The sequence below is a fragment of the Corvus hawaiiensis genome, chromosome 5, assembly GCF_020740725.1.
Source record: "Corvus hawaiiensis isolate bCorHaw1 chromosome 5, bCorHaw1.pri.cur, whole genome shotgun sequence".
Classification (NCBI taxonomy): domain Eukaryota; kingdom Metazoa; phylum Chordata; class Aves; order Passeriformes; family Corvidae; genus Corvus; species Corvus hawaiiensis.
The window spans coordinates 12,517,633-12,539,292 of NC_063217.1; the positions used below are offsets into that span (position 1 = coordinate 12,517,633).

The 21,660-nt window shown below is 41.1% G+C and overlaps 1 protein-coding gene across 7 annotated transcripts in view; it reads left to right on the forward strand.

The window, feature by feature from the left end:
* Window positions 1–21,660, forward strand: part of PPP2R2C (protein phosphatase 2 regulatory subunit Bgamma) — a 209,478-nt gene that overhangs the window by 69,039 nt on the left and 118,779 nt on the right. Inside the window, exon 2 of one of the 7 annotated variants that reach the window (XM_048305269.1) lies at window positions 18,670–18,756. The exons of 4 other annotated variants lie outside the window; for them this stretch is intronic. In XM_048305269.1, the coding sequence (XP_048161226.1) occupies window positions 18,670–18,756 (87 nt within the window). Of the gene's footprint in view, window positions 1–400; window positions 453–18,664; window positions 18,757–21,660 lie in introns of those variants that run through there. 2 more of the 7 variants (XM_048305272.1, XM_048305274.1) reach the window with 2 other exon arrangements.

A 21,660-nucleotide genomic window follows, 5' to 3' on the forward strand; every position in this document is an offset into this window, starting at 1 on the left:
ATGCAGATCTGTGATGTGGGAATAACCAGTACAAGATGAAGTCAGATGTGTATTCTGTAGTCTTCTTTTGAATGGAAGATTTAGGTCAAGTATATTCTCTTTAATCAGCAGTGAAGCTCAAAGCAGAATTAACATATGCAGTCTCTTTGAAATAGGTAGATGTGAATTATTACATCTTGCAGAATTTCCTGGATTGCCTTACTAAGAGTCAAGTAGTGGTCCTATGGATGATGGTTATTCTCATTGCTAAGGTGCAATATGAATATGATTTTGTGCATGTTGTGTGCACTTGTGTTACGGTATGTGTTACACTCACAGAAGTTTTGTGGATGACTGCTACTGCATGTTTCTGGTGTGTCTGTATTCCTCCCAGTTGCTGTGCTTGAAATGTGAATCTCGAAGTAGTGGAATGGCAATGGAGAAGTTTCAGCATTGGGAGACAGTAAGAGCTGGTATGTAGGGCACTGTCCTTCAAGTCCCGTATGACTGACAGTCTGTTTTGGTCTATGTGTGACAGTGTTTGCTGGTCAGGGGAGTGAGACTTGGCTGTGACTGGAGCAAAATTTTCCTTACACCATGGTGTGAGAAGCAGTGTCCTTGAATTTCTGATTTTCCTCTATGGTGGTGATGAGCTGCAGCTTTCTGACAAACTGTTCCCTTGAATGTGGATTTTATTTTCCAGGATTAAGTGCATGCTTACTTGATAGAGTAGACATTTCTGTGCTTCCACATGCATTTCAGAAAGATGAAGAAAATAGAGCAGAGGCCTTTTGTGTTACTATGTAAATGTTACAAAAGGTGCTAGTTTGAAGACAAGTAAGTTGCATATATTAGCAGCAATGATATTTCAACTCAGCCAATTATATTAAAACTTCAAGCTTTACTGTCTGCAAGAATTCACACTACATCCAAGTGAAGGGTTTTAGTTGCCATTACTTTGAGCTGTGCTGCAGAAATTACTGCTGAATGTGGTTTGTAGAGGGTACAGACAAACAGCTTTTTGTTGTGTTGATTTTTCCCTGTTTTTTTGTTTAGATTGTTGACAATATCTTTTACTTCTTCATACCTTCAAGTTAATTTGAAGGTATTTAAAATTTGGGATTTGGTTTGAAACTGACATGGTTGCCATTATTGTCAGCAAATTGCCCATTCTCCAGAGGAGTCTGTAGCTTGGGATGCCCATTTTCCTTCCCTGCTGCTCTTGGAGCCTCTCCTATTTCAGGGGAAGTATCAGAGCAGCAGGGAAAGAGGGGATGGTTAGCCCACCGACCGAGGCTTCTTCAGAAAATGTCAGCAGACTTGGCCTGGTTTATATTTGTCCTTGCTGTCAGGGAGGGAACCACCACAGCTGCCTGCTCCTGAGAGCACGGGTGGCCGTGGGCAGTGCTGTCTTCTGCTGGTGCAAAGTTGCCATCTGTCATCAGGGTCCCATTGCTGCTCCCTGTGACCTGCTCAGTGTGCACCGGTTTGGTCAGTGTGGGAAAGACTTACAGAGTAGTGAAGTTAACTGCTGTGCTCCTTCAAAACCACCTTATTATAAGGCTTCTGCAATATTTATGCACAGTAGAAGGAAGAGAGGAAATACCAACTATAAGTACGCTGGAAAAATGTTCGACGGCTGTCCTGGATCTACCTGGGAAATGGTAGTAATAGTAGTAATGTTAAATGTGAAAGCAGAAAGCTTTGATGCTTCTGCACTATAAATAATTACTAACAAAGGCAATTGCCAATGTGGAGAGTTGTTTGCAGAGGGATTCATTTCTGACTTTTAAGTGTAAGTATATTTAGACAGAAAATTATTTTTGTTCCTGAAAGCCAGGAAGTTGTAAATGGGAAGGATTAGTGATTTGGACCCCACAGAGCAAACACCAGGCTGGTTATTACAGATGAGACTTGATGGATGTAGTTATATTAAGGTTAGCACAGGAAGCTATTCCTATATTTTACATTTTAATGACTGAACTCAGTCATATTATTGCTAGCAGTTGAATTTACACTGTTTTCTTTAAAATATACTCAGTTTGGCAGTCTTCTTTCCTGAAATGCTGCAAATATTTCAAAGTCCTTAATGTCCCTCTTGCTTAGTACCTTTGATCCAAAAATCTTCATTGAGAAATTTGTTTGTGCATATGAGTGTTGCTGCCTGTTCCGAGCTTCCCTTCCCCCTCCCCAAGACATTTGCCTCTGCCATGTGTTCTGAACTCCTTTGTTCCAAGAGCAGGCAAAACCAAATGTAACTCAAACTCTTTAGCAGTGTCTGATTGGCCGGTCACCCCGGGTCCGCCCCCAGTCCTCCCCTTTCTCCTTCTCCGAATAAAAGAGAGGACCAAGGGGGGACCTGCCCTCTTTGGCTTTGCACCCCTTTCTGCGAACATCTATGTGTTTCTGTTTTCTGTTTGAAAGCTTCTAATTGCAGAAGTTAGGCAAACCAGAAGCTCTATTTCTCCCTCTTTGCTTCTGCTGGTGGTATTAGATTTGCAGCTACCATTTGCCGCTTTTAGAGCTACTGAAATGCCGGATTGCCCGTGCTACCTCTCTAGGCTGCCCGAGGCTTTCTGAGGCATTGAGCTATGAGCCTAGCCGGTAAAAAGCTGTAAGTATATTTCCACATCTGGCACCCAGCGTGCTCTCTCTGAACCTCAGTTTTGAGAGACTTTTAGGGTGTCCCAGCAGCTGCGTGTCTGCTGGAGTTAGCTCTGCACATCCTGCCGTGCCAGCTCTGTGTAGCGAGCTGTTACTTTTTGCGTACCAGCGAGCCCAGAGGCTCAGCCTGTACCCTCCCCCACACCACGTGGTGAGGGAACGGCTGGAAAGTAGAAGACCCGTTTCGCTTATTTTTTTTCCTCCAGACCAGCTTTCCTGTGGTAAATCCAGAATTCTGGTGAGTATTTCCCTGCTGGTTTAGGGGCTTCTGTCTTAAGCTGGTGCTGGTGCAAATTTTCTCTTTTTTTTTTTCCTCTTTTTTTGCGATTTGGGACTGAGGTTTGTGGTGCTGCATTTGTAATGGGATCTGAGGTTTCTGCACACCATAGAGAAATATACTACCAAGTTCAAAGCTAGCTTTCTTGTACTGGGCATAAATACCCTAAAAATCTGGTTCAGTCTTTTGTACGATGACTTTTTCAGTACTTTCCTAATCTGACCTCTGAGGACATCAGATATTCTGAATTTTGGGATAAGGTGGGGAGAAAACTCTCCTCTCTTAGGTGTTCAGGAGACAAAACAGTTTCAAAATTCTTTCTTCTCCTGTTACTAAGTTACACTTTGCTGAGAAAAAAGCAGTACATGACAAGCCACCGCAGAAATCCTCTTTTAATTCCCTTGCACCCTCTTACAACCCCTGTGTCCCTGACCCCTCTTCCCCTACACTGGAAAACACAGCTAGAGCAGACTGCTTCTCAGCACAGGAGTGCCATCGTCCTCCTGGCTCACCCGTGTTTCCTCAGCACCCTGCCTTGGACGGGAATCCGGACCCAGTCCAAGGACCTTTCCAAACCCTTTTCTCCACTCCTTTGTCCCCAGTTTCTAGCCCTCATGTTTTAAGCGCACGTAAAAACCCCTTCTCCCCTGATCTCTTTGTTCCCAGGGACAGCCATTGCCATGTGCTCTCAGGTTGGGAAAAACCCCCTCCCCCCAACCCCTTTTCTCCGAGTTTGTTTGTCTCCAATAATTGCGGATGCAACGTTTCTTCATCTCCAAACTACACCTCCCACAATCCCTTTCTCCCCCACCCCACAAATCCCTTCTTGTCCCCATCCCCTCCCACTCCTGTGTTGGAACCTGTCCCTGCCCCAAACCGTGCCCCCACAGCATCGTGTTTCATCCCCTCCTCTGTTCCCACCCATGGCTCAAGTACCGCCCCTGCCTCCCACAACCCCGCCCCCAACCCCTCCCCTCCTCCTGCTGCGTCCCTGCCTCCACTCCCCATCCCTGCCCCTCCACTCCCTGCCCCTGCTTCCCATTGTCCCACCCCAGGTTCCCACAGTCATGTGACTACCCCCTTAAATCTGGGAACCCATGGCTACCAGGAAGTAACTGCTGCTGCTACTACTACACTCTCTCGTACTAGCACAACAGCTAGCCATGGCTGGACGCCCTTTCCTTATTCTAATATTAAGGATTTGTGCAAGGCAATTAAGGAGTTTGGTATGCATAGTAATTTTTTAAAGAGCCTTTTAAGTGCTACTTTTGCAACTCACTTACTTGTACCTCATGATTTAATTACAATAATGCAAACTCTTCTCACACCTGGTGACTTTGTGTTGTAGAAACAACAATGGAAAATAATTTTATCTGATTTATTGCAAATTTTGTGGCAAACTCCAGATAATTACGTGGACTGTGACAATAATTATATCACATTAGATCTTTTATCTGGTGACAATAATATGGCAAATCCCCAAAACCAAGCAATGCTTATCCCTCATCCAGTTCTTATTGAAATCACACATGCTGCTGAAAAGGCCTTAACATTACTACCATCTCAGACTCCTACATCTCATTATACCAACATCAAACAATTGCCAAATGAAAATATTATTCACTTTTATAACCATTTGCGCAAAGCTATCTTTTCCCAGGTCCCTAATCCTGACCTCCAACAAGCGCTCCTACTCGAACTGCTCCAAGTGAATATGAATGATGCTTGCAAATAAGTCATCCTCGCTCTTCCTTTGCATCCCCCTCCGACTGTTGAATCCATCCTTGAAGTCTGTACAAAGAAGGTGCAGCTGAACGCAGCTGTTCCCTTTTTGAAAAAAGTGGGGATGGTGGGGAAGCTTGTGGAGAATGCTATGGGTACAGGGGAAACTCAATCTCGAAGTAACTTTGTATGCTGTCTTTGTCAGAAAAAGGGACATGTAGCTCGCAATTGCAGAACAGTTATAATTGCTGATAAAAACTCTCCAAAGACTGTTTCCCCAGGTCAACAGCAGGGAAACTAGCGACTCAACACGTCCTAACAGCTCCGCGTTCCGACATAAATAGAGCTGCAGACAAAGCAACTTGGACTTCTGGACTCAGGTTTAAGGTAACCTGTGATGAAACACACCATTTCAACAACAACAACCAGACTGTGATACCCATCTCATTCCAGAATGTGGACCACATGCCAGACTTTACATACCTTTTTATTATTGGGAACACTCGGGAAACACCTGCTGGGATAGAGGTTACACCCACACTCATGAAAGTGGATCAGAACGGGTGTTCTAACCTAATGGTACAATATATATATCCACTGTACTTTATGCCAAAGGGTCAAGTCATTGCACAGGCCATTCCACTGCCCAAATACCTGCCCACAGATGGTCATATCCCAGCCATCTGTTGGACTGAGGTTTTGGGAAACGGTAAACCTGTTGTAGAATGTAAGCTCCGTCACAGATCACATGCAATCAGTATCATGGGGATGATAGATACAGGTGCTGATGTGTCGGTCATTCCATTTGGTAAGTGGCCTGCGCAATGGGAATTGCAATCTCATGGCATCATACAAGGGATTGGAGGTACCCAAATTGCGAAGCAATCCAAAAACGCCATTCAGATTGAAGGTCCTGAAGGACAAATAGTGACACTTCGTCCATATGTCCTAGACACCAAATTCACCCTGTGGGGAAGGGATGCCATGTCTCAGTGGGGAACAAAAATTGATATCACCCCTAGACATCAAAATTTTCCCTTGCGGCCGCTGGAGCTGAGCGCCAACCACAAAAGCTAACTTGGAAAACAGATGAACCAATGTGGGTTAACCAGTGGTCGCTAAAAGAAGAAAACTTAGAGGCACTCAAAACATTAGTAGCTGAACAATTGGCTAAAGGGAATATCGTACTAACTAATAGCCCCTGGAATACTCCTGTGTTTGTAATACAAAAACCAGGAAAGAACAAATATAGGCTCCTCCAAGATCTTAGAGAAATCAGTAAGGTTATTGAAGACGTGGGTCTCCTTCAACCTGGTATGCCATCACCTTCAATGCTCCCACAACATTGGCTTTAGCTGTTCTTCATATTAAAGACTGCTTCTTTCATGTTCCACTCCACCCTGCAGATGCCCCTCAATTTGCATTTTCTGTGCCATTTCTTAATCGTGAAACTCCCATGGAATGTTACCATTGGCTTGTGCTTCCCAAAGGTATGAAAAATTCCCCAACTCTCTGCAAGAGTATATTGCTAAAATTCTATCTCCCATCTGTGCTGAAGCAGAGAAAGCCATCATGGATGATGTGCTGGTATGTGCTCCCAATAATCAGTATCTCGAGCAAACACTTAACATGGTAATTGAGGCCCTAGAGGCCAAGGGCTTTGAATTACAACCAGAAAAAATGCAGAGAACAAGCCCTTGGAAATACCTTGGACTCAAAATCACAGAAACCTCTATCACCCCAACACCTGTCACCATTAATAATAACCCAAAAACATTAGAGGAAGTGCAACAGATCTGTGGGACACTGAATTATTTAAGACCCTGGTTAGGACTCACCACAGAGGATGTGGCTCCTATTGCAAACCTTTTAAAAGGGGAAGGTGGTCCAGCATCCCCTAGATCCTTGACAGAAGAGGCAAGGCAGTCTTTCAAAAAGATACAAGAGGTCATTTCCACCAGACAAGCACACAGGTATCAGCCCTCCCTACCCTTTAAGGCTGTCATTCTAGGGAATGTACCATGCTTTCACAGCCTCATATTTCAGTGGGACAAAGAGCAGAAGGAACTCCTCATCATAACTGAATGGGTATTCCTTCCACTCCAACCTCCTAAAACCATCCCACAGCCACAAGAACTAATGGCAAAAATTATCATGAAGGGTAGAGCAAGGCTCCGCACCCTGGCAGGATGTGACTTTGCATGCATCTACTTACCTGTAACAACTGACACATTAGATCACCTACTTCAAAATAATACAAATTTACAATTTGCATTAGATAGTTACTCAGGCCAAATCTCCAGTCATTACCCAAAACATGACATGTTTAATCTGGCATTCTCTTTCATCCCTTGAGAGATTCAAAGTCGAAAACTCCTCGATGCGATTACCATTTTTACAGATGCTTCAGGAAAAAGTAAAAAGTCCATGATCACATGGAAAAATCCAAAGACGCAAAAGTGGGAATCTGACATCAAAGTAATCCAGGGATCACCACAAGTAGCTGAACTAGCAGCTGTCATTAGAGCATTTGAGAGGTTCAAAGAACCCTTTAATTTGGTCACAGACTCAGCATATGTAGCTGGAGTAACTGCTAGAGCTGAGCATGCTCTCCTAAAAGAAATCTCAAACAAAAAAATTTATGATTTGCTCTCAAAGCTAATTTATCTGGTTTCCCACAGAGAGCATCCCTATTTTGTCATCCATGTGAGGTCACATACAAACCTGCCAGGCTTTGTTGCAGAAGGTAATCGTAGAGCTGATGCTCTGGCTATGCCAGCAGACATAGTTCTATCAGCCGACTTACCAAAGCTCCCCCAAGTTTTTGAACAAGCAAAATTGAGCCATGCCATGTACCATCAAAATATTCCTGCTCTTATCCGCATGTTCCATCTGTCGCGGACACAGACAAAAGCAATAGTGGCAACATGTCCCAACTGCCAGAATCTACAGCTTCCATCACTGGGCATGGGGGTCAATCCCAGAGGCATTAATAGCGGTGAAGTGTGGCAGATGGACATCACACATTTCCCTGAATTTGGGAGATGAAAACATGTTCATGTTTCCATTGATACCTTCTCTGGTGCTATGTATGCCTCTGCACATGCTGGTGAAAAGGCTAAAGACGTTGAAAAACATCTTGTCCAAGCTTTTGCTGTGCTCCGTATACCTGAGGAGATAAAAACTGATAATGAACCTGCCTACACCTCTCAGGAGTTTAAAAACTTTCATCAGCAGTGGCGATTTCAACATGTTACAGGTATTTCCCACTCCCCAACTGGACAAGGCATTGTTGAATGTGCCCATCAAACCCTCAAGCAAATGCTGCTACAACAGTCAGGGACCACTAAACTCAACTCACCTGTCCTCAGACTCAGCAAAGCATTGTTTACCATAAATTTCCTGATCAGCACCTTTGAGGATCCGAACCCTCCCATCTACCGTCATTTCCAGAACACCGGGAGACAGAAACCGAAGGAAAATCCAGAAGTCCTGATCTGGGACCCAGAGACTCAAAAAATCCAAGGACCATACAAACTTGTAACTTGGGGACGTGGGTATGCCAGTGTATCTACTCCTCAAGGACTGAGGTGGATCCCAGGGAAATGGGTAAAACCTTATGTCACTTCCTCAAAAGTTAAGGAGGTTAAAACTGCCTCCTGGAGGAGACACCGTACAAAAGATCCTGATTTTGCACCTTCATGTAAACCCCCTACTGCAAATTTTGATGTTAATCCCTTAAGTTAAGTTGCACTGCTTTACACTCACATTTTGCACTGTATTTTGTAAATCTTTGTCCTGATACCCCATACCATAGATGTCCTGACTAACCCCCTGAGTTTTAACTGGGGAACTAGTTTAAGGGCAACCTAAGTACTGTTGAGTGGTAGGGACGATAGATTCCAATTATGTTTTGCACTGTTGTTTTGTTACTGTTCTATGCACTTTAAGTTACTAAGAGTTACAACCCAGCTTTAAAGAAAAAAAATAGGGAATTGTTGCTGCCTGTTCCAAACTTCCCTTCCCCCTCCCCAAGACATTTGCCTCTGCCGTGTGTTCTGAACTCCTTTGTTCCAAGAGCAGGCAAAACCAAATGTAACTCAAAACTCTTTAGCAGTGTCTGATTGGCCGGTCACCCCAGGTCCGCCCCCCAGTCCTCCCCTTTCTCCTTCTCCGAATAAAAGAGAGGACCAAGGGGGGACCTGCCCTCTTTGGCTTTGCACCCCTTTCTGCGAACATCTGTGTGTTTCTGTTTCTGTTTGAAAGCTTCTAATTGCAGGAATTAGGCAAACCAGAAGCTCTATTTCTCCCTCTTTGCTTCTGCTGGTGGTATTAGATTTGCAGCTACCATTTGCCGCTTTTAGAGCTACTGAAGTGCCGGATTGCCCGTGCTGCCTCTCTAGGCTGCCCGAGGCTTTCTGAGGCATTGAACTATGAGACTAGCTGGTAAAAAGCTGTGAGTATATCTCCACATATGAGCACAGACATACTCTAGCACAGTAACAGAACCCAAATAATTGAACTTGAGGGAAGGAATAAAGGAGCTTACCAGAGTCTCCTGTACTTTGCCTTTGTTGGTTTTGCACTGCAGTCCAGAAATTGTGACTCCAAAATCCGAGATTTTAATGTATAAGTGAAACCCTGTAGGACTTTGCATGGCAAGATATATTAGGGAAATAGTGCTAATACCCGAGTATATAAATACAAGTAGCTAGATGAGATTGACTATGTGTGACACCAAGAGATACCTAAACATTTTAACTAGGACATGCCATTATGGGTGGAACCTGATACTAGGAGAGCTGCTGCACAGTTCAAGCAACTTGAGCAGAGTTTTTTTCTCATAAAAATAGTAACTTCACCTGTTTACATGTCCTGGGCAAAGAATTTGTTGAAGTCTTGTGTTTTAGCTTGTAAGTGGTGGTTCTTGTGAGTTTATGTAAGAAGTCTTTGCTTTTTCAGTTCCTTGTTTTGTGGCCTGCTGAGAAACCTGATGGAGTACAGAAAGATTTTCCTTTCTCCAATTTTATTTTTCACAAACTGCTCCCATTCATGGAAGCATGAACAGAGTTTATTGACAGAGTTCAATAGTAGCACATCGGGCTAAGGTAGAGATGGGGTAAAACACCTGCGTAACCTCCTGTAAAACATCATGTTAGTTCTTAAAAGCAGTAGTACAGCATTCCCTTTAATATTTATCCAACTCAGAATCCCCAGCCCCAGAGCTCCTCTTTTCAACTCTGGGGCTACCCAGATCATATCCGTGGATGGTTCATTTCTGCTCTCAAAGCTAGCTGCTCTAAAAACTGTCCACTTTTGATCTTGTGTTTCTGTAAAATAACTGATTACTCATGCCTATATTAGATATTTACAACAATAAATGTGATCTAAGGCATGAGCTATAGTTTGTCTGTATTTAAGATCTTTTAACTCACAGATAGCCATCAGACTGGCTATCAGTCTTTTTCCCCAGTCTGAATCTCAGGTCCAGTAACACACCACACTTGAAGAACAGGAAGAAGGACATGTTGATCAGTTCTTATAGTTCAAAATTTGGGCTGAATCTAAAATACATCTGTTCTTCTAGACATCTGACATGTGGTCAAGACTGGAAATTATGTAAGAGAGCATGAATATTTTTGGACTAAATATCTCACAAGAGTAATTCACATTTTCCCCTGGTTCACACAGCCTTCTACCCAGGCAACAGATGGGTAACCTTAACTCTTAAACCTAATGGTCTGTCTTGAAGTTCCTTTTCATGTGCTTCCGGTATGTGTCTTCATACTGCTAAAGTTCCTTTGATCTCCTCTTGGCCACTTTCCAGACCATCTTTTAATTCCTTTTGTGAAATTTCCATACGAGCTTTAATTCTTGCCGGAAGGCAACTGTTCCATATCTGTGTCAAGCAGGACACTAAAGCTTTAAATTCTCAGCATTTTTCTCTCTGGAAGTAGTACTCCCTGCTCAGACTTCAGAGTCATCAGGAATATGTGGATCCAAGCACTGCTGGCAAAAGAAATAAGGACACAGAATTCCTTCCTTGACAACAATTGTTCCCTTTCCGTTTGCTGCTTGACTTGATTGTAGTGATACTTGGCTTTTATCTGCAGTACTTGCTACTCCTTAAGTTCCAGGAATCTTTATTAAAAAAAAAAAAAAAAGGGGTGTCCAGCCAAAACCACAACTTGTTTGGTACTCTTTGCTGAGTTCTTTCTGTTGTCTGTGTGTATATCCTTCGAACCTTGTGAGTGCAAGACCTGGGATTGTCCCTTAGTACCATTCTTTTACTGTCATTAAAGGACGCAGATGTGACTCAGAATCATCTTGGACTTGATTAATTGATCTGTAGATGACCCTCAGGTGCAGGGCAAAGGTTGTTTTTAAATTTGAAGAGTCCTTACTTCTGCATTTTATTGAAAAGGAGTTTCTGAGTTTTGGGGAGGCCTGGCTGCCTTCTGGGGTAAGGTCCCAGTTAAATATATTAATATTAACAGACATGGTTGAAGAACAGGTTAACATATTATCATAAGGGAAAAGCTAATGGCATTTCCTCTTTAAGTTTACTGTTTGTTATGACTCACCCCCGCAGGTGAGAGTGACTGAGGTTCTTGTTTGCAGTAGATTAGAGTGAAATGACACTGACTACATAAACATATGTTTATGTAGGGATTATTTTAGATTGATGTACTTGCAATGGAAAGGAGATATGTAGCCATTTTGGTTATTTTCTGTCTGTGGTAATATAATGGTACAAAAGTATAAAGATACCACTTAAGAAAATACCTAAGGAAAAGAAAGAATGAGAAAGAAAGGGTAAGAGTAGATAGTGGAAAGATACCTACCCATCTACCAAGGAGGCTTGATTGTGGTTATTTGGTGTCCATTGATTGAAGTGATGGTCTCCATCTTGATCGGTTGGGAGTGGGGGAAGCCCCTGAAACACAACATTCAATGGGTTAATAAACATTCAGGTTGGTTGGACACCCCTTCCCTTACTGGGGGGGCACTTTTACACTGTCTGATGTAACACTGTGGATCACATGCAGTCCTCTGGTGGAAGGCCCCAAAAACTAGTCAGGGGGAACTCTGGGGGTCTCTGATAGTTTATGACACCTTCGAAGACATGACAGCTGCCTCTCATGCCAGTGTGGTTGAGCCAGTTGTGCCCTATCAGAAGGAGTGAAAACCTTCAGGCCTGTGTGTGAATGCCCTGGTCCTTCCCCAGGGAGAAGTTGTAAAACTGAGCCTGTTATCTAAGGGAGGACACTGGCATGATAAAAAGCATTATCCCACCTCTGGAGGCTCTGCATCTTACCTGCCTTCCCCCTTATGTGGCTCAAACCCCAGCTTATCCTCTGATGGTGGATGCTCACCCCCTCTGCACCTGGCCTGTGACCTTGCAAACCTGGCCTCGGCAAAGCACCCACTGCTATTGTAAATGGCTGATTGCTTGAGTCACTAACCATGAACAGTTCAGTCTCTCACGCCATCCTGCTATACAAATGGTAGTGACTAAATAATAGAATTTTTTTAAATTTAATTTTTTTTTTTTACTCTGGTAGGTTTTAAAAAACTGAAATGCATTACTTAGATATGTTAGGACACTAAGGTCCATGTTTCTATCAGAGAGCAACAACACCATCTTTAAAATCCTGACGGGTTGTTAAAAGCATTTGTGTAATTGTGACTTAGTATCCAGTGAAGTCTGTTGAGAACCTGGCACCAGCTGGAGTGGGATTGGATCTGAGTGCATGGCTTTGCATAACTGTACTCTCTGTACTCTATGTACATATTGTAAGTCCAGAAAAATATATGTATGTATATATTTTGTTTGTGATTTGAGTCATGATTTTAATCTCATAGAATCGTGTAATGGCTTGGGTTGGGAGGGACCTTAAAGACACCTTCCACTAGACCAGATTGCTCAAAGCCCCATCCAGCCTGGCCTTGAATGCTTTCAAGGAGGATACACAGCTTCTCTGGGCAACCTGTTCCAGTGCCTCACCTCTACACCTATTCTGCATCTATACATCTATTCGTTTGTCTTAATCTCTGCATCTACTTGTTCTAACTGCTTTGTACAGTAACCCTAGATACTTTTGTCTTCAGTACCACATTGTATATAGTGTGAGAATGTAGCTTATAACCCCTGCTACTGCAAGAGCTTTTTTTAAAGAGTTTATCTCAGCACGCACCCAGAAGCCTTTCTGGAAGTTTCAAGTGTGCTAAATCTTCACAGATTCAATACCATTGCGGACTTTGTTCTTTAGGACAGCAGTAGGTAAAGATGAAAATGTGGCTGAACTCCATCTCCATATTCAGAATTGTTAGAATCTACAAAGCTTAGATTTTCCTACTACTGTCAGAAAATGTAAGTACATTCTTCAGTTTCGCACAAAAGTTTCTGGGAGCTAAAATTGCTATGGTGCCATGATGGCTAGCATGATGTCCCAGGCACCGAGCAATCTTCTGCCTGCCTCGAGCGAGGATGGATGGAAACTGATCGCGGCAGGGGAGGGCCAGCGAAGCATCTGCTCGGGATCACCTTGCCCACCGGTGTCGAAGGCATGCAAGGAGGTAGGAAAAGAGCAGAGGGACTCCTTTGTGGACGAAGGGGTTTATTGCAGGGAAAAATCCACAGAACGAAGTCGAAGCTGCATAGCTTGGAGGAGTCTTGTACCCCCATGAAACAGGCGTGGAAAACACACAGTAACCAACAGAACATCAGCCAGGGAGAAGGAATTACAGCAAATGGGAGAAGTGGTAGGCGGGGAGGGATAACAAGGACCTATGTAACAACCGAAGAACACACATCTCTCTGGAAATACAACCAAATACGAGAAATAAGGGCAGGGAGGGCTGCGGCCAATGGTAAGGCACGGATTTATGTGTTTTTCACAGCCTTGTGAGTGCTCAGGGCTTTTGGGCTGTGGCAGCATCAAACCAATGGACCTTTGGGTCTACTTGATCTGGCTGACCCTGGCTTTGGCCATGGTTCACCACAACATAAAATCATGTGGATTTGTTAGTCAGTTTTCTTAGGGTTTAATGCAATTCTATTTATCAGTAAACCATATGCTATCCTTTAACCAAGGAACCAGATTTTCTGTAGCTACTACAGCTATTTGGAATTACCATTTTGTTCATTTGCATAATAAGTTAGGAAATCTGCTTGAAAATTCTAATGCATAATATGATTTCTTAAATGCAAGGTTAAAATCAGGGTTAAAATTACCCTGTTGAATACTGTGACCTTAATACTGTCTTTGCAAGTTTCCTCAGGAGCTTAATGCATTCAGATTTATACTAACTTGAGTACAACCCATTTATTTTTCTTTGACCCTTTTGTCTGCTATATGATTTACTCATGCTGCATATTGTTTTCTTTTAAATACTGTTAAGTCTTTGCTTGAAGCAAAACTGCTCTCCGGATTTTCTCTTGGAGGTAATTTGCTCTAGGCTACTTTTTAACTTTCTGAAATGAAAAGTAATTGCGGTTCAGGTTTTAATTGTATGTCTTTTTCTCCTTTCAAGAATATGCTGCCTGGACACATCACTTTGTTATTTAAAGGGCTGATAAATGTGTCTAAGTTGTATTAATTTAGGTGGCAATAGAATTCAAATTAATGCTAACCAGAAGATCTTTCAATGCATGAGTAGTGTGAAAGGTATAATTAAATGTCTTGGAAAAAAAAAATTACAGGATATTTCATGAATGTCAGTAACAAAGTTTTAGCCCTTAAATAATTTTTCTTTGTTATAGATACTTTTCAGGGTTGTCTCTACCAGAACCTTAAAAAAATGTATGTCTTAAGAAAACAGTAATTCTTCCTCTTCATTTGCCCATTTGGGTCTGTGCTTATTTGTTAGGTTGATATTGTCTTCTTAAATTAGGCTTTTACAGATTCCAGACAGTTCACAGTGTTATAATGACACAGAGGGGTCTTTGAGCTATGTGTAGAACATTTAGGTAAATACTTACGCTGATGTAGAGTCTTCCTGTAGTTGGTGATTCCTGTTAAGAGCATCCCAGGGTTCTTTGGTTGAGGACAAACCTGAAAGATTAACCCACTCTGAAGGAACAGACTATGGCTGAAGAATTTGCACAGTTGCATTTTTTGGAAGAAAAATTGTGTGCTGTGTGCAGAATTACTCGCTTCTAATAATCAGTCTTAAAAAAATGGTTAGCTTTGTCATAATCTGGTTCAGTCACTTGTGGAAGAGCATTGTATTCTTGCTCACTGCTCAACGTGTATCCTCATCAGGGGTTAGTGGAGCATGATTTCCCTCTTTTTTCTGGCCACTTTGCCACTTTCTTCCTAGTGTTGGGCCAGCATGGAGTTTGCTGGTGTGAACCCGCTGTTGACTCATATCTGGCCTAGCATTCAGGATCACCACAGGTTGCTTTTCAGACAGTTGCTTTTCAGATAGATGTCTGGAGGTCTGGAGCTCTTCCACTCCAAATGCAGAATTTTGCACTTCTTGGTGAACCTCCTGAAGTTACTCAGAGTCTTTTTTTTTTTTTTTTTTTTTTGCTTTACAGCTATTCCATGGTTTCCATGTTTTGTAACTTGGAGGTGAAGCACTGAGTTTTAATGTTAGTTATCACTGTGGATGTTTTAGATTGGCAATGTCTTGCAGTCCACAGTGAAAAGTGAACATACCCTAAGCTTGGCTGGCACCAAAGTGAATTTTCTGTATGTTTTTTCATGAATTAGTGTATATTTTTGGCTACCTCCAGCTGCCAAGATTGTTTGAAATATGCTAAATAGCCTTAGGCATTTCTGCTTCAGGAAAGACTTGTTGATTCTTTTCTTAGTGAGAAAGATGGCATTTTTATCTCATATCTCAAATAGCAACAGTGGAAATTATATTTAGGGTGCAGTGGACTTGAAAGAAATCAATATTCTTTTTAGCTTGTGTAAAAAAAAATCATAGGTTCTTAGCAAAACCATACCATGCAGTACATTGAAACTGCTATTATTCTTTTTTCTGTGGAGACTATCGATTAAAGTTCGGGTACCAGCAGTATCATTTCTGGGTGCTGGATTTAAGTATGGGCTCTGTAACAGTGGTGACTGACATGATTCAGCTGTAGGTCGGTTGGAGCGACCCAGGTGGGACTACAGTCCTCTCACACCTGCAGGGAGTAGGAAAGGTTATGTTCAAGCACCAGCTGAATGTTGTCACTTGGGAATCCACTGGTGCAGCCCTAGATGCATGGATTCATTCATCTAAAGGCCCGCACAATGTACTGCTCACCATTTCTTTTTCCAGTCATGGAGACTGAAAGGTGGGTTGTCTTCATTTTTCAAAGGGTAGATGAACGGTAGAAAAACAATTGATTTCTATAGGACTCACATGAAAATTTCTGGTGGAGGTGATAAGTGAGTCTGAAAGATGTATTAGAGTCCCTTTATGTACACAATAGAGTCTACACAAGATTTAAACATGGAGGGAGACGTATTCTAGCTTGGATTTGGTGGCAGGATGCATATTCATCCTAAAAATAGCATGTGCTCTCTGTCGTGTAAGAGCTCTCTGTTTGAATTGGAGTAATCTCTGGAATGTATCTTCCTCCTGAGACAAAGTTGTCTTTTTTTATTCCATGAATGACTCTCCCAGACAGTGAAAGTGGTCCTACCTATTAGAAATATCCCATATGGTTGAAGTGCCTCTTGAAGTGCTTGGTGTACATAGGTCAGCGTAGACTGTCGGGGAGGCTGGAGAACAATAATTCATTTGGAGAAAATCAGGAGGATGTAAACAAAGGAAAGGCTCTTTCAGGCATTAATACATAATGTTTGTTTTTGAACATTTAAGGCTTGTTTTTGAAATAAATGGTACCCTCAAAGTGTGAAAACCATGGCACAGATGTCTTTGTAGATTACTAAAGTAAAGAAACAAAAATCTGCACTGTGACCATTTCAGCTCTTGCTTTCAATTGTAAAGGTTCCCCTCCCCCCAGTTTTAGCATTTGCCAGTTTGCGTTTCAGTGAGGGTAAATATATTGGGAGTCCTAGTCCTTTCAGTGTTTATTAGAAGATATGGCCAAATATTTCAAACTATTTGAATTCTTTTCTCTGGAGATCTGATCAGTGATATCAATGCATTGTTACTGTAATATCTAGATTATCCACGTGTCACGGGCTTTTGGGGACAGATTTTGGTGACTCTGAAAGGGCTTTAGGCAACACATAAAACCTAAGGTTGTCACATTCTTTTAATTTTGCTTCTTTCTGATACCCATTGTTTTTGTCACACAAAGAAAAGGAGCAGATTTACTAAAATTCCTGTTAATGCTGAAAATAATCACTGTCTTAGAAGGTGAACAGGACATTGATCTTTAGTGCCCAGAACAGAATTAATCAGTCCTATTTATTTGAGCCAACCTGCTGTATCTTATTTTATATTTAAATACTGGTTTTATTAAATATGATATTATATATGTGACCAATTGTTATTATTTCTCTTGGAGATTTCTTTCAAATATTTTGGCCAAAGTCTATTTATAGTCATAGCTCATAGACAGCTGTAATTATACTCCAATTAGCAGATATTCAGGGACACAAACTGTTTCATTGCTTTGAAGGGGTTAATATGTTGGAAAGGGCGAACTTTAGAGAAAAATAGTATGCAGTTCCACATTAAAAAGAAAAATTAAAGAAGAAAACAGGCTGTTTGGCACTTTGTTAAGGAAGTGAGTGATGCACGAGTCTGTTTTGCCCAAGTAAGAAGTGACCAATTCTATTTACCCCTACATTTACTCTTCAGTTGAAGTAACTGATGTAATACAAGTGTGTGGGGGTTTTTTTGGTTAGTTTTTTTTTCCTTAGCAGAATTGCTCTGCCATGTTATAATCACATTTTTCTTGTCTTGCTTTCCATGCTTTTCAGCAGTTCTGAATAATATATAAAAACCTCACATGTATAGGCTTTGTTTTGTCTCTCAGTTCACTTGCAAGATTAACATTGCTGTTGACCAAAGTTAAGCAAATGCAATGAAGGCTGATATTTTTCCAATTAATTATTGGAAATTGTTCCTGCCTGTGAACATCAGTATTCGGTGCACACTCATACCAGAATAAAATGGTTGGTCATTAGCTTCCAGTCCTTGGTGTCTAAACTTGACATTTCCTCCAAAAAAATCCACCATGGTTCTCCTGAAAGGTACAGAGATCACTTTTGGAACAAACACACTTGTTTTAGTAGGGCTTTAGAGAGTTGGTTTGGAAATTGTAAAATACTGCATTCATCACCATGCTCAAAAGAATGATTTATTCATGTATTTCAGATAGAATTATTTTTGTCTCTGTCTCTCTAATGCACTACACTTTGGGATATACAAATCATTTGAATGTGTCATACTAAAAACTGGTGGCTGAAAGCTGTTGTCCCTGCTGGAAACCATGAGAACTGTGGAAAGTTTCCTTTTCTCCTTTAAAAGGGAAAAAGGTCTTTGTTAGGCTCGATTCTTGTGGTAACCCTATGTAGATTAATGTGGAAGTCAAATAAAGTTGCTCTATGGAGTGGGTTGGGCAGGACAAGCAAAATAACTGTTCCTCTGTTAGGTAATTCATATAGTAATGGTTTCTGTAACGGAAATGTATAAAGAGTAGAAAACTGCTGTTTTGAAAAGGAGGTAGAAGGGAGAGCTGCTCAGTGGTTATTTGTTCATGTCAGAGTTCAGAGATTGTTTTAAATATGATTTCCTTAATTATTTTATTTAGGCTGTCTTGTTATGTTGGTTCTCAATGACCATATCTCAGCTTGCTAAATAGGTAACTGGCAAGAGCGTCATCAGCTCATGAACCAAAGAATCCAGCTTGCTGCAAACGGAGCTGCACAGAAGATGTGAAAATAATCCAAATACTTCAGTAGGAACTGAGGGTTCTTCACCAAACCCCAAAATGTACTCACTCAAATCAGGCATTTTCAAATTCATTTCTTTTTCCGTCACTTGTAATGTGGAAGGTGCTGTCTGACAGCCCTGGAAATTAAGTCCTCTATTTTTCCACAGGACAGGTATAGCAAGGGCGGCAGCAATGCAAGCTTCCCCACACTGTCCTGCCAATGTTCCTCAGCCCAGTTCTGAAGAAGTCACTTCTGGAGGTGAGTGGGTAGAAGAGTCTCTGTCTGTGCAGAGACTGCTGCAGGGCAGTGGTTCCTGCAGGACAGGCTGTTGGATGGAGGCTGAACCCTTGTCTTGAGTGAACCACCAGTCTTTAAGATAATCAGTTTATGTATCATAAAGCAGCGCGGGCTGGATTAGTTGAGGTTGCATTATTCTGCTTGACTGCTGTCACATTTTGATATTTCTTTGTGGTTGGATGGCACCTGTATATTTTTTTCTTTTTGCCCTGTTTTGTTGTTAAAGACTTTGTCAGTGCTTATGTACACGTCTCTGAAGTGGCATGTGAATAACTGAATGCAGCCTGGTTGTAAATGTGGTACAGAAGAACAGTTACTGGTGGCAGCTATGTGTGCAAGAGGAGCTGTAGGGCACTAGCCCAGGAGGCATGCTTTGAAATGCACCAGAAATTGATAAGAAAGTGTGTGTTGGTTTCCAGTATCTAAATGAACGATTAGGTTTCTTTTGCAAAACCATATCTTAACCATTTCTCTTCTCATAATCACTATGTAATTTAGATATTAACATCAATTAAGCTGGTAAACTAATGTTCGTTTTTAGATAATTTTACAATTAATGAAATCTGCCTATCTAAAGCTAGACATGCAACATTCTACACTATATGAAAATAAAGAGTATGTATTGCAGTTGCAATAGATAGTTGTCATCCAAACCAGAAATATGTGATAAATTGTGTGAGAGGAATTAATGACTGATGCAAGTTTTCAGAACAAAACTAATGAATGCTTACCAGTTTGGAAAACGAATTCTCCTATACATTCCAGGAGTTACTTAAGTACTAGCTACTTGAAATACAGTGAGAAGTGTTCTGTTTTCAGCCAAATTTACATCTCTTGAATACTGAAATAAATCTGAGAAAATGGGAAACAAAGGCTTAGCAAGCCTGTTAGGTCATGGGGAATTACTTTTCTAGTTTCAATTGCTGAGTGAAGGATTTGCAATGACTTGATTGTCATTTGTAGTGTAGGCCCTTAAGTTTGTTTAACTCTGTTTCTATGGCTGTTTGTAAACAGGTATGATAACAAGAGGTCATTGTACAATTCAGTAATTGTATAAACTTAGCGTTGTTCCTGTCTGTTTCCACAAGATCATAAAGTAAGAAGAGTTAATTTTCCTGGTCAAACTAGACTTCCTGAAGGGATTTCTTAATTTTTTTTCTTTAAAGGATATGAGTCAGAATAGTATTCATTCCATATACAGCTAAAACAGTTCCCAACTTTTAATTTTCTTATTTTTTTTTAAATTTTGTCAGGCAGGGGATATTGACTTCATTCATAATTAAAATTAATGACAAAGTCCTGTTGAGAAGTCATTTGAGACTGGTCCATAAAGTGGAGAACAGTTTTGAGGATCCTTGCCATGACAATACATGGCCTTAGGATATTTACTAGTAAGTCACCTTACTTAATCTTTTTATGGTGCCAATAAATCATGTGGATTTGATTTTTTTTTTTCCAGCTCTTTTGAGTGCAGTACAGATTTCTAATCTTTTACTGATGTTGACAAAGCTGTAGAGAGGTCTGGGGTTGGCCTCCCACATACCTGAAGTCCAGAATTTCAGCTCAAACCTCCCTCTCTGCCATGTAAAACTTTGAAGATAATTATATACCTTGTCACAATTAAACCTTTTTTATAATAGACTTTATTTTAAATTCAAGTACAAAAATACATTTTCAGTAAAACACAAAAGAATGGTCATGGAGCCTGTTTTCTTCACACAGTATTTATTCATACCATATTCATTTTTCTGTCTCTGCATCTTTTTTCTGTGACTACTAATTAATACAGAGTCTGATTTTTTTCTGCATATTTACATTGAGTAGTGGTGATCTAAAGTAGCACACTTGTAAACCAGCATATGGCCCAGAGCATCCCAGAACTCCTTGATCCTGGAGTCTTTCCTTACACAAATCCGTTGTTTCTACTGTGATTGCTTACATGAGAAGAGGCTTTGGCATTACGTTCATAGTTACAGATCCCTGTCTTAAGAGCTTCCACCTTATCAACTTGTCTTTACCTCCAGTTATATCCCAGTGATTGTATAGCCTCTCAGAGCTTCTTCCCAGGGACTGAGAGTAGAGGAAGGTTAAACCAGTCTTTCAAGAGGGTACATAAAGATTTTCCTGAAGATGCAGTAAATTGGTTTGAGGCTTCAGGCTCAGTTTACAATCTCATTTTTTTCACCAACCACTAGATAAGAGAGTTTAAGGGACATAGAATTTTGGATCAAGTGTCAGAGTGTCAGAGACAGAGGTTGCAAACAAGGAATAAGAAACATTTTAGGTTCACATTGAATAATGTGTGGTCTTTGGCATAGTTGGAAAACCCTCAGGCTAAAATGTTGGTCCTTTTTTGACTTTCAGTCTGTGAAGATAATATAGGTGTGTTTATAATAGAACCAGAAGGGACTTTGCCTATTCCCAGTCTTCTGGAGATACATCTTGAAAAGCATTTCCCTAGCAGGTTTGGAGCTAGGGTGGAATTCATTAGTCTGTGTGTGATGATCTGGAAGGAACTGTGTAATGTTAGATTGTTCAAAAGGAAGTGTTTTTTTGAGGCACTTAGACATGCTTTATGTGTCAGCAATGGACTTCTAAAAATAAATTACTGAGATACAGCAGAAGGAAATGCCTTCTAATCAAAATGTTATGCCACTGGCATCTGTAAGTAAAAGGGAGGCTAAAGTACCAAAGTTACCAGAAATGAAATCTCATTGCTCAACTATCAGGCTGTGCAACAGATTTCATAAACTTATAGTTTTCACAGGCTTCTGTCATGTTACTGTTTAGAATTATTGGGATTGTAGGAAGGGATTTGTCACGTGTCTCTTTGGGTTTCATGAAGGACTAAGTTTTTTACCCTCT